We start from the raw sequence: 13,010 nt of genomic DNA, 5'->3' as shown, positions 1-13,010 counted from the left end.
TCATTTTCAATATGACTTTTAAATGTATTAAAACTAACTTTTATGCTTGATGAAAATATTTTTCACATTTTAAAATTTATTTTAGTTCTGTTAGCTTTTGGTTTAAATTAATATTAATCCAAAGTTATAAATTTTATTATTATTTATTTTATAATGTTAATTCTTTGCAGCTTATTGCCCCTTCATGATGAAGAGAAACAGTAATTGGCTATATTTTTCAAATTGTGCTTAATGGAGCCTAAGAATGTTAGAAGTATCTTAGTGAAAGCTGGCAAAAGGCAGTGGGAAGGACAGGAACTCAGAAAGTAACAGGGGAAACAGACAGGGTCTGAGCTCTGTAGTCCCACTTAAGTCAGGGAAATGCCACTTTTTTCTCCTTTGAATGAAGATTGAAATATAATATAAAATTAATTTTTAACAAATTCTCTTGTTTTAATTGTTCTGAGTTCTTGAGTTTATGGTGAACATTGAGAATCTCATTTTACATTCACAACAGGTTGCTACCCATTCTTTCCTAGTTATTTTATTTAAAAAAATACTCATTTTCTTTTTATTTGGTTGATGTAATTTTTTATGATAATGTAGCTTTCATATAACTGTAATTTCAGAGTATCTTAAGGTACTTACTCCATCTTTTATTATTGCAGGCATCTAATTAACCTTTAAATATAATTAGGACTTTTTGAAGTGCAAATGTCAGAAACTCCATAGAAACAAGATTACATAAAAAGATAGTTTATTGGTTTACAAAACCCAAGGAAGGAATGAACGCTAGAAATGTAAAAAAGACAAAAATGTAGCTGAGATTGAGGAACAGTAGGAACCAGGAAACAAGCAGTGTAAAGATTCATCTTCTCTCTCTTGCCCTTTCTCATTTTCCCCTCCCCACCCCTTCTCTAGCGCTAAGACTATTACCGGCTCCTGAGTCACTGGGCTCAATTCTGCACAATGAATTCTGAGTAATGGCCAATTCTGATTGGCCCATCTTGAGTCAGAGGTTCACTCAGAACTAATCAATCGTAGCCATCAAAATAGGTTATAAAAAAAGCTGTTACAATTCCCACATCAGTGGAAAGGTAAGGTTGGGGAGCAGATATAGGCTCAAATATCCATGGCCTAGATAAGTTAGTTTATTTATTGCTCAAATAGCAGTCTTGGTATATAGTCAAATACATGCTCCATAATTTCAGGGACCAGAGCTGCTGCTTTCTTGTAGTTCTATAAGACCTAGGGTGTACCCTTGATCGCATGACCTGTACTGGCTCACCAACATGCTATTTGCATTAGTTGGAAGGAGAAGAGGGAAAAAGAGAAGGCATTCTTTTTCTTTTTAAGGGACCAACCCCAAAGTTACATGCATTACTTTTGCTTAAGACTTGAGTCACATAAAGTCATATTTTTTTGCAAGGTCAACCCAAGATACACTCTCTTCTTTCCTTTGTATCACAAAACGGACATTTTAGAGTGTCTTGTAAATAGTGATGGTTCCTTTAAAATCAAGCGAATATATATATATAGTATATATAATAAATCATTAACTCCAAGAGGAAAATGATGTGAGAAAGAAAATATAATCATAATGTAATCATAGAATACTATTAGGTTCAATTTTGAATCAAATTTAAATACTATAAATAATGAAAGTCCTAGATGTGGATTTGGCCCCAAATCATGATGTTATTATATTGAAAAGATGGAGAAAAGGGAAGTTGTGAGAGAGCTAAAATTATTGCTTATGCATGACAAACTCCAGAGATAAACTTGAGAAATTAAGAGATAGTAGTATTTGCCTATTATTTAGAAATATAGAGTCAAATAACAATAAATAGCTAGAGGAGTTAGAGTAGCTGGCAGGGAGCAGTCACTATACAATTTACAGGTCAGATATTATCTATGAAGTTTGAAACATCCAAACAAGGTGGTATTGTTTTCCTATTTTCCTGTTGAAGACACTGAAGCCTTGGGGTATTAGGTGTAACTTTCCCAAGCTCTTATAGCTAGTAAGTAGCAGAGCTGACATTCAGACTTAAGCCTCTGACTCCAAAGTATGGAGCAAGTATGATAGTGATGATGATGATAGTAAAAACATTGGGATGTCTTTCTATTTCAGAACCGGACATTTTTCAAGATTACATTAAGCCCTACTTAGAACAAGCACGTCGAATCTGGCCGTGGCTCACTGGCGCAGCTGTGGTTGGGTCTGTCCTTACTGCTGTGCTGGGAGGACTTACTAGCCTGTTATGTCGTCGAAAGAGAAACCAGCTTCCAGAAGAAAAGCAGCCCCTGCTCATGGAAAAAGAGGATTACCACAATGTGTTGTATCAGAGCCATTTATGAAAGGTTTAGGCAATAGAGTTGGGGCAAAAAACCTGACCTCACTATAACTTAAATGATGTTGAAGTCCCCGGGGGATGTCCCAGCGGAAATCCCTGGCATGTGTCTCTGGAGCCCCTTATCAGAACTGTTATCAATACAAAATGTACCCCTCCTCCTACTCAGGTAGAAGCCACCTGTGCTTGCTTTGCTGGAGTTTGATCATTCCCTGGAGAGTTCTTCTCAAGCTCATATTTCCATGGAAAGGATGCCATTTGATAATAAGTAACTGCTAGTTGTATCTGAATGAAAGTGCTCTTGTAAAATATGGGAACTATTGTGATTCTTTTCCTCTTGATTGTGGAATGACTTGTCTCTTTTATTATCACCTTTCTTTGATTTTAATAAAATAGCAACAAATTTACACTAATTGACTCCTTTGAGCTTGATAAATACATTCCAATTATCTTAAGAAAGCATAACATTCCCCTTATATTTTACATTCTTGCTCCAAAATATGTTATGGACTTCAAGTGGAAAATAGTCTTCAGACCTTTCCTGCCATAATTTTGACTGTACATTTGAGGGTCACTGACATCAAGGACCTTCTCCTGCAAAGAATCAAGCTAAGTACCTGTCTCAAGATGTCCTCACTAAATAAAGATAATCATCTTATTATAGCACTTTAAAAATATCTTCTAAAAAGGACTTTTTTTTTATTAGAGAATGTTTAAAATGCTGTGAAACATTTTTCAGTAGAAAACAATTACATGAATATTAGCCTGTCTGTAGTTTTAGTAAAATAACTTATTTCTATTTTTCCTGGCAATTAAGACCCTAAATTAAGATGTCCAGATAATCTTGTTTCTTGAATTTTTGGTCCAGTTGAATTTCTAAAAATAATCCAATTGATATTCCATTCCTTCTATTGATATGTACAGCATAAAAGACTAGTGGGTGGAAGTTATCAGGGACCCATTTGGGTATAATAAAAGGAAAAACTGTCCAATATTCAGTTTTCCAAAACCAAAATGGACATTTTTGGAAAATAATAAGTGTTTGCCACTAGAGTTCTTCACATAGAGGTTGGATGACAAATGTGACTTGAATTCTAGAAATAGAATTTAAGTATTGAGTCTACAGTCATACTTATTTACACGGGCTCAGGGCTTATAACAACTCCTCATTCAGAAATGAGGCCAAACATGCTCTAGAAAAAGACCCTCTGACTCTGCCACAGTATTTCAGCGTGTTTCACTAAGTTTCTTCTTCCACCATCTCATCCAGACTCAACAACTCTGTGCTTGAATTCCTAGTCTCTTTTAGTTCCCTTTTGTCTAGTTTGCATTTAATTGCTCAGCATTTTTAGGTATGTATCTCCATTTGACTGCTTGACTTATACTTCCAGCCTTATCCCTAAACACTGTCTTTTCACTCTCTCTCTCTCTTGAGATGGCCATGCTTTTAAAACAGAATTATCCAATCCAAGCTCCAGAAATCCACCTCAGTCTGACACCTAAACCTCTACATCTCTGGAATGGTATTTAAGAGAGGATCCATTGACCTGTATAGTACCTTTCAATTAAAATATCCTACAATTCCTATAAGGCATGCCATGTAGTGTTAGACTGTTTATGAGTGCACTTAGAAATTCAGAGAAAAGTAAAAATCATCTTGCTATATATATTGGCCAAATGATTTTGGCTAATTTTCATCTAGAACAAATGTACAATTATTGAAGTAATGCCATCAATTCTTAGAGATTCAATTCAGTTCAGTTGCTCAGTCGTGTCCGACTCTTTGTGACCCCATGAACTGCAGCACGCCAGGCCTCTCTGTCCATCATCAACTCCTGGAGTTCACTCAGACTCACATCCATTGAGTCGGTGATGCCATCCAGCCATCTCATCCTCTGTCATCCCCTTCTCCTCCTGCCCCCAATTCTACCCAGCATCAGGGTCTTTTCAAATGAGTCAACTCTTCACATCAAGTGGCCAAAGTACTGGAGTTTCAGCTTTAGCATCAGTCCTTCCAAAGAAATCCCAGGGCTGATCTCCTTCAGAATGGACTGGTTGGATCTCCTTGCAGTCCAAGGGACTCTCAAGAGTCTTCTCCAACACCACAGTTCAAAAGCATCAATTCTTCGGTGCTCAGCTTTGTTCACAGTCCAACTCTCATATCCATACATGACCACAGGAAAAACCATAGCCTTGACTAGACGGACCTTTGTTGCCAAAGTAATGTCTCTTCTTTTCAATATGCTGTCTAGGTTGGTCATAACTTTTCTTCCAAGGAGTAAGCGTCTTTTAATTTCATGGCTGCAATCACCATCTGCACTGATTTTGGAGCCCAAAAAATAAAGTCTGACACTGTTTCCACTGTTTCCCCATCAATTTCCCATGAAGTGATGGGACCAGATGCCATGATCTTCGTTTTCTGAATGTTGAGCTTTAAGCCAACTTTTTCACTCTCCACGTTCACTTTCATCAAGAGGCTTTTTAGTTCCCCTTCACTTTCTGCCATAAGGGTGGTGTCATCTGCATATCTGAGGCTATTGATATTTCTCCTGGCAATCTTGATTCCAGCTTGTGTTTCTTTCAGCCCAGCATTTCTCATGATGTACTCTGCATATAAGTTAAATAAGCATAATGACAGTATACAGCCTTGACATACTCCTTTTCCTATTTGGAACCAGTCTGTTGTTCCATGTCCAGTTCTAACTGTTGCTTCCTGACCTGCATACAGATTTCTCAAGAGGCAGGTCAGGTGGTCTGTATTCCCATCTCTTTCAGAATTTTCCACAGTTTATTGTGATCCACATAGTCAAAGGCTTTGGCATAGTCAATAAACTCAGTTTATATAGCAAGATTCATCTTCTAACTCACTTTAGCTGTCAGTCATCATTTGCTGGCTTATCTAATTTCTGATGCCCAGAGGAGAAAATCAGGCCAGGGATGGGTAGCAGCATGTTTATCAACACAGAGGATGGTCTGTGGAACTATAGGGCAAATACTACGGTTTATGTCCTCCTCTTGGTACAAAACCAGAACTACAAGATTTAAAATAATTAGCAATAACATTTGAGGACTGGATTCAATTTAGTAAGGAATTTTGTTGTTCTTGTTGCTGAGTTGCTAATCTGTGTCCAACTCTTTGTGACCCCATGAACTGCAGCACGCCAGGCTCCCCTGTCCTTCTCCATCTCCGGAAGGTGCTCAAACTCGTGTCCATTGAGTCTGTGATGCCATCCAACCATCTCATTCTCTGTCGTCCCCTTCTCTTCCTGCCTTCAATCTTCCCCAGCATCAGGCTTTTTTCCAGTGAGTCAGCTGTTCACATCAGGTGGCCAAAGTATTGGAGTTTCAGCTTCAGTATCAGTCCTTCCAATGAGTATTAAGAACTGATTTCCTTTACGATGGACTGGTTGGATCCCCTTGCTGTCCATGGGACTCTCAAGAATCTTCTAAAGCACCAAAATTTGAAAGAACAGAAACAAGTAAAACAGGGCAAAGAGTGGCAAAATAAATTTTGATGAGGTCTGAAGAAAATTCTCAAGAAACAGGAATAGTGATTGTGGTTGCCTTTAGTCTGATCTCAGAATGCGAAATAATTATTTAGCTAAGTTTGATTTGAAAGAAATTTTCAGTCCAGGTGACATTTTTAATCATTTTTACAAAGCATCTTGAATCAAAATCTACCAAGGAATTTTCATTGCTGCTGATAGGATCTGTATGAAGTCATTCTCTTCCTTCTCACAAAGCAATTCCCTCTTTTATCACTGAACTTCAACATAGAATTATCATTTTGTTTCTCTAGAGGCTCAGGTTATCCACTTTGAGTAGCAACAACATCTGTGATAAAACCACCACTACACTGACTCCGTGGTTTTCTCAATAAGATACCAAAATTACATAACTGATATTTTAAGATACTTGGCAGTTTCATGAAATGCTAATCAGCATCATATTCTGCGGCATTATTTTATAGTGTGGATTTTATAAATTGCTTCATCTGGGGCTCTGCTGTTTTTCTATTACTACGTTAGAAGTCACATTTTGTTACAGAGAAAGAAATAAGTAGCTTCCTCTCTTTTTGTTCCTTTCTCTGTGCTTTAGTTTTTTAAAGACTATTTTTAGCACCCAACCTTTCCAACAAGTCAAATGTATAATTCTCCATCTGTAGAAATAAATATGTGATGGATACAAGTCATTTCAACAATGTCTCTTGCTGGCTGACACCTGGCTTTGATTGTGAATGTTTTAAAATAGCCTTTCCCTTGTTTATATGGGCTTTGATTTGTAGGAACAGCTTTCTTTGTCATTATGAAAAAAAGGCCTCATTGGGGCCACCTATTGTGAGCTTCTGTTTTGGAGGGAATGTCAGTAAAACAGAGGTCCACTGGCCTTCTGATTAGACTCCTTTTGAAAGCTGCTAAAATGCAAGTATGAGTTTTTTAACTTTGTGTTGCTTATTTTCAAAAGCATTTGCCAGTTTGTACAATATAATGAATATAAAATTCCCTTTGGCAACCACTGGAGGCTTTAAGCGCTCTCAAATCCTTTAGCTATTTAAAATTGTAAGGTATCTTTTAAAGTATTTTCTTTTAAATCAAAACCTTATTAAAACTCTCGATAGCCTACGTTTATCTAATTGCTTCATGAGTTCTTTTCTTAATAGCGATATTCTTGTAACTTCATGTTAATCTGCCAATTCTTGTATGTTTTTTAATCATTTTTATGATGACTTCTAATTTCTTCTTTTAAAATGAATAGCTAAGATGTTAATGCAGTGAGTGGTTATGATGTTCCAAGAACTGTGATAAACACAGCATATTAACATATGTTAATTCATCTAATCTTCATGTTTTCATTATAAGAATATTATTCATATTTTTAAATGAGGAGATTGTGGCTTAAATAGGAGATTTGCCTTCCTTATTTACATATGTGTTCAGTAGTTTAGGTATTTATCTGGGATTTGAATCCCGTTCTTCATGATTATAAATTTCATTATTTGTTATTCAATTTTGTTAACATGCCGTACTTTATCAACTGTCTTTCCTGAATATTTAGATTTCATCTAGCTGTAAATTATTGCTATAATGAATATCCTGGTACATTTTGCATCTTATTTCACTTCATTTGTTTTCCAGGAGTAGAATCTCTGGGTCAAAGCATTTGAATACTTTCATGGTTTTTGTAATGAATTGTCATATGCTTTTGAAAAGGGTTGCATTGATCAAAAAATGCAAACAGATGGAGTCTAAAAATAAGAGATCAAAAGGAGTGAAGAAAATGCTAAGGTGAAGAACTTAGAAGAAGAAAGAACTGTTGCAAGTCTCTCTGAGACGAACTGAAGACATAATTGCCACTTCACTTGGTGCTTCTTCTCATGAAACTTTTTCAAATTATGACATTTATGTAATGAGCATTTTCTTTCATTAAAATCAAGAAAATACAGACTGAGGCCATTTCAGAAAGGTAGGGAGAAACATGCATGTAAATTGGTTCTCAGGTAAGATATTTTTAGAAATGAGTACGTCTTGGCTAGGTAGAAATATGTGTGTACATTTCAGAATCATATAGGAATGAAAACAGCAAAACCAGGAATCCATACTTGGAAGAATAAGCCCAGGTCATCAAAATAGTTTGAATCAAAGCAGAGTCAGGGTCAATGATTAGGATAGACAGGAGATCATGTGACAGGGTAGGGAAGGCTGGAAAGGACCTGAAAACCAAGCCCAAGACAAGTTTGAACCACTTGTTTTTACTGCTTTTTGAGAAAGTTCTGCATTCTTCCTTGAATTTGGTCATGCATGCTAGGTTGCTTCAGCCACGTCTGACTCTTTGTGACCCCCACAGACTGTAGCCTGCCCGACTCCTCTGCCCATGGAATTCTCCAGGAAAGAATACTGGAGTGGGTTGCCAGGCCCTCCTCCAGGGGATCTTCCCAACCTGACCCAGGGATCGAACCCCAGTGTCTTATGTCTCCTGCATTGATAAGAAGCTTCTTTACCACTAGCGCCACCTGAATTTGGTCACTCTTCCTTATCAAATCATGTCATTTTAAAACATTCTTGCCAGAGGAATTATAAAGATAGATGTGTCTGTGTGAGTGTTCACATATGTGTGGAGAGAAAGGGGGAGAGAGGGAGACAGAAAATACAGAAAGAATGAAAACATTTCTCCTCTCTCTAGTACTGGAGAGAACTTTGTTGCTGATTATATGCTTTCTATTGCTACTGCAGGGGGCTCCCTGGTGGCTCAGTGGTAAAGAACCCACTTGCCAATGAAGGAGACATGGTTTGATCCCTGGATCGGGAAGATCCCCTGGAGAAAGAAATGGCAACTCCAATATTCTTGCCTCAGAAATCCCATGGACAGAGGAGCCTGGCAGGCTGCAGTCCATAGGTTGCAAATTCAGATATGACTTAGCAATTGAACAGCAACATTGTTAGTGCAGTAAATAACCACAAACACAGTGGCTTAAAATGCCGCAGGTTTGTTATCCTGTAATTCAGTAGACCAGAGTTGCAGGTTCTACTGTTACAGGTTTCAAAGGGCTGAAATCAAAGTGGCAGTGAGGTTGTGTTCTTTGTGGAGACATGAGGAAATAGTTCATTTCCGTGCCTTTTTCAGCATCCTGAAGCCATCTGCCTCATCACATGGCCCCCTCCCTCCTTCTTTAAAGACAGATAGCATTGAGCATTGCCTCACTTTTATCCTTATTCTGTAATCACATCTCTCTCTCTCTCTGACTGCAGCAAGGAAAAGTTTTCTGCTTTTAAGCAATCAAAATAATTTGGGTCAACCTGGTATTCCTAGAAATTCCATTTCAAGGTCCTTCACTTTAATCATATCCCCAAAGCCTTTTTTGCTATGTTAATAGCATGTACCTAGATTCTGGGGATTAGGGTAGGGACATTTGAGGGGAGATGGGAAAAAGCATTATTCTGCCTACAATATTGACCTAAAAACTAACAAGAATTGGTAAGATGATAAATTGTTCATGTGTGATTAACATGGCATGGGCTGTGATATTCAGTACATTAAAGATACAGGAAAACCTTTAAAATGCATGGGATCTGAAGTCAGACTCTATGAATTGGAGTCCTGGCTCAGTCTCATTAACTGTATGACCTTGTATAAATTATTTTACCTCTACATTCCTTGGTTTTTGCATTTTTAAAGTGTAGATTATAATAGAATGTTCCTTAACATTGTCTGGAGAATAATACAAACATTTATTAGTGGCAGGAAAGGGATGACAAACCTAGACAGTGCGTTGAAAAGCAGAGACATTAGTCTGCTGACAAAGGTCTGTATAGTCAAGGCTATGGTTTCCCAGTGGTCACATACGGTTGTGAGGGTTGGACCGTGAAGAAGGCAGAACGCCAAAGAATTGATGCCTTCGAACTGTGGTGTGGGAAATGACTCCTGGATCAAACCAGTCGATCATAAGGGAGATAAACCCTGAATATTCACTGGAATGAATGGTGCTGAAGCTGAAGCTCCAGTATTTTGGTCATCTGATGTGAACAGAGCACTGAATGGAAAAGTCCTTGATGCTGGGAGAGATTGAGGGCAGAAGGAGAAGAGGGCTTCAAGGGATGAGATGGCTGACTGGCATCACTGATGCAATGAACATGAACCCTGGGGAAACTCCGGGAGATGGTGAGGGACAGGGAAGTCTGATGTATTGCAGTCCATGGGGTCACAAAGAGTTGGATGTGGCTGGGCAACTGAATAACAGCTTAAGTACTCAGTAAGTGTTATTTATCAAATTCTCATAGAGCACATTAACTTAGCACAAATTAACTATCTTGAAAAAAGAGAGACAAAATATAATCAAACATTTTGTTTCTGCAAAATCATTTTGCATAATATGAATATAGCAAATCTATTTAGTGAAATAATGATATACAGTCTTCCCAGGTGGCCCTAGTGGTAAAGAATCTGCCTACTAATGAAAGAGATGCAAGAGATGTGGGTTCAATCCCTGGACTGAGAAGATCCCTGGAGTAGGAAATGGCAACTGCCTGGAAGATTCTATGGACAAAGGACCTTGGCCGGCTACAGTCCACAGGACCACAAAGAGCTGAACATGACTGAGCACATACATGCATCATGATCCTTTGACTGTGGATCACAATAAACTGTGGAAAATTCTGGAAGAGATGGGAATACCAGACCACCTGACCTGCCTCTTGAGAAATCTGTATGCAGGTCAGGAAGCAACAGTTAGAACTGGACATGGAACAACAGACTGGTTCCAAATAGAAAAAGGAGTATGTCAAGGCTATATATTGTCACCCTGCTTATTTAACTTCTATGCAGAGTACATCATGAGAAACACTGGGCTGGAAGAAACACAAGCTGGAATCAAGATTGCCGGGAGAAATATCAATACCTTCAGATATGCAGATGACACCACCCTTATGGCAGAAAGTGAAGAGGAACTAAAAAGCCTCTTGATGAAAGTGAACGTGGAGAGTGAAAAAGTTGGCTTAAAGCTCAACATTCAGAAAACGAAGATCATGGCATCTGGTCCCATCACTTCATGGCAAATAGATGGGGAAACAGTGGAAACAGTGTCAGACTTTATTTTGGGGGGCTTCAAAATCACTGCAGATGGTGACTGCAGCCATGAAATTAAAAGATGCTTACTCCTTGTAAGAAAAGTTATGACCAACCTAGATAGTATATTCAAAAGCAGAGACATTACTTTGCTGACTAAGATCCATCTAGTTAAGGCTATGGTTTTTCCTGTGGTCATGTGTGGATATGAGAGTTGGACTGTGAAGAAGGCTGAGCGCCAAAAATTGCTGCTTTTGAACTGTGGTGTTGGAGAAGACTCTTGAGAGTCCCTTGGACTGCAAGGAGATCCAGCTAGTCCATTCTGAAGGAGATCAACCCTAGGATTTCTTTGGAAGGAATGATGCTAAAGCTGAAACTCCAGTACTTTGGCCACCTCATGCGAAGAGTTGACTCCCTGGAAAAGACTCTGATGCTGGGAGGGATTGGGGGCAGGGGGAGAAGGGGGCGACAGAGGATGAGATGGCTGGATGGCATCACTAACTTGATGGATGTGAGTCTGAGTGAACTCCGGGAGATGGTGATGGACAGGGAGGCCTGGCGTGCTGCGATTCATGGGGTCGCAGAGTCAGACATGACTGAGCGACTGAACTGAGCTGATACCTTAAAACAGAGAAACAGTTAAGACATAGAAATATACATCATGCCAGTAACAGGTTCACAGTCCCTAAAACACTCGTGGCTATTAAACCACCTCTCAGTGTAGTACTGAACTGCTCAACCACACCAGCAGGAAGGACTTCTGTTTGAGTTGGCAGTAATGGTTTATACTTTGCTTATTCATTCATTCAATTAACAATTGTTTGTAGGACTTCCACTCTATGTTGGTACTGTGCTAGGGATACAAAGGTTAATAAGAGTTGATCTCCATTCTCAGTGAAATCAGAATAAAATACATAAATTATTACATAATAAGTATTGCATAAGTATTGTAGGTATTTTAAGAATACTATGCTAACACCATTTGTTGTTGTCATTTAATTGCAAAGTTGTGTCTGACTCTTTTGTGACATCTTGGACCGAAGCCCACCAGTCTCCTCTGTCCATGGGATTTCCCAGGCAAGAATAATAGAGTGGGTTGCCATTTCCTTCTTCAGGGGATCTTCCTGACCCAGGGATGGAGCCTGCATCTCCTGCACTGGCAGGTTGAGTCTTCACCACCAGGGAAGAGGTACATTAATATGAACTTGGAAGACACAAAAGACTTCAACGATAAACTGATCATTGAACTGAACTCATCAACATCACTGGTGAGATGGGATGGTCGATGGTCTCAACAAACTCATGGCATGGGTAAAAGCAAGTGTGGACAAGTGATGGCGCGTGGCCTAAATCCTGCCTGCCATCTGTTTTTGTTCTTTACATTCTATTGGATCTCAGCTGCACTCATTCGCTTATGTTACGTACTGTCTATGACTTTTCATGATACAGCGATAGAATTGGAGAGTTGCACAGAAACCATATGGCCAACAGTCCTACAGTGTTTACTATCAGTCCCTTTGTTGAGAAAAGTTTGCTGTCCCTGGCCTTAAGCCAAATCAAGAAATTCAGAGTGGCTGAAGGGAAGGTAGTTATAAAATCATGAGAGTTCCCCCTTAACAATTGTGACAACAATAGTTCATTAGTGTTCTTGCTAATTTCACTCTTTTGCCAGTTTATTAAGATATAAAGTCCTTTGGTACAGATATAAATATAGACATACCTATAGACACAGGTATGTATATGATATTAATATCATACTTTCAATATTAAATTTTGTGAATAAATTATATGTAATTGTTTTTGCTGTTTGTACATGAAACTGCCAAATAGGAAATCCTCTATTCTTTTGCTAGAAACAAGATAAACATCCTATATCTCAATTTTGCTCATCTTTTTTTAACCCCTGCTCTTTCTATGTACATGTTCCTGTCCCATGTCTCTATAATCCCAACCCTCCTGAACTTCCCGGGGCCTTTGCTTCATCAGCTTTCCTCATGCTTCCCTGCATCTTCAGCTCTTCCCACTCTGTAGGATCCTTATCCCGTTCGTATTTAGATATGCTCATCTTAAGAAGAAAATTGCTCTCCACTGATATCATTTCCACTCAACTTTTCCCCTATT

The 13,010-nt window shown here is 38.5% G+C and overlaps 1 protein-coding gene across 1 annotated transcript in view; it reads left to right on the top strand.

Annotated features, from left to right (window-relative positions):
• TYR (tyrosinase) overlaps positions 1-2,359 on the top strand; it is a 116,360-nt gene extending 114,001 nt beyond the window's left edge. The window contains 1 exon segment of the mRNA NM_001130027.1: positions 2,111-2,359. Within this exon segment, the coding sequence (NP_001123499.1) occupies positions 2,111-2,337 (227 nt within the window). The 3' untranslated portion in view covers positions 2,338-2,359.
• The last annotated feature ends 10,651 nt before the right edge of the window (positions 2,360-13,010 follow it).

This window comes from Ovis aries, chromosome 21 (assembly GCF_016772045.2).
Source record: "Ovis aries strain OAR_USU_Benz2616 breed Rambouillet chromosome 21, ARS-UI_Ramb_v3.0, whole genome shotgun sequence".
Taxonomy (NCBI): domain Eukaryota; kingdom Metazoa; phylum Chordata; class Mammalia; order Artiodactyla; family Bovidae; genus Ovis; species Ovis aries.
The sequence above is the reverse complement of the archived record's forward strand: the minus strand, read 5'-3'. Positions and strand labels throughout refer to the sequence as shown.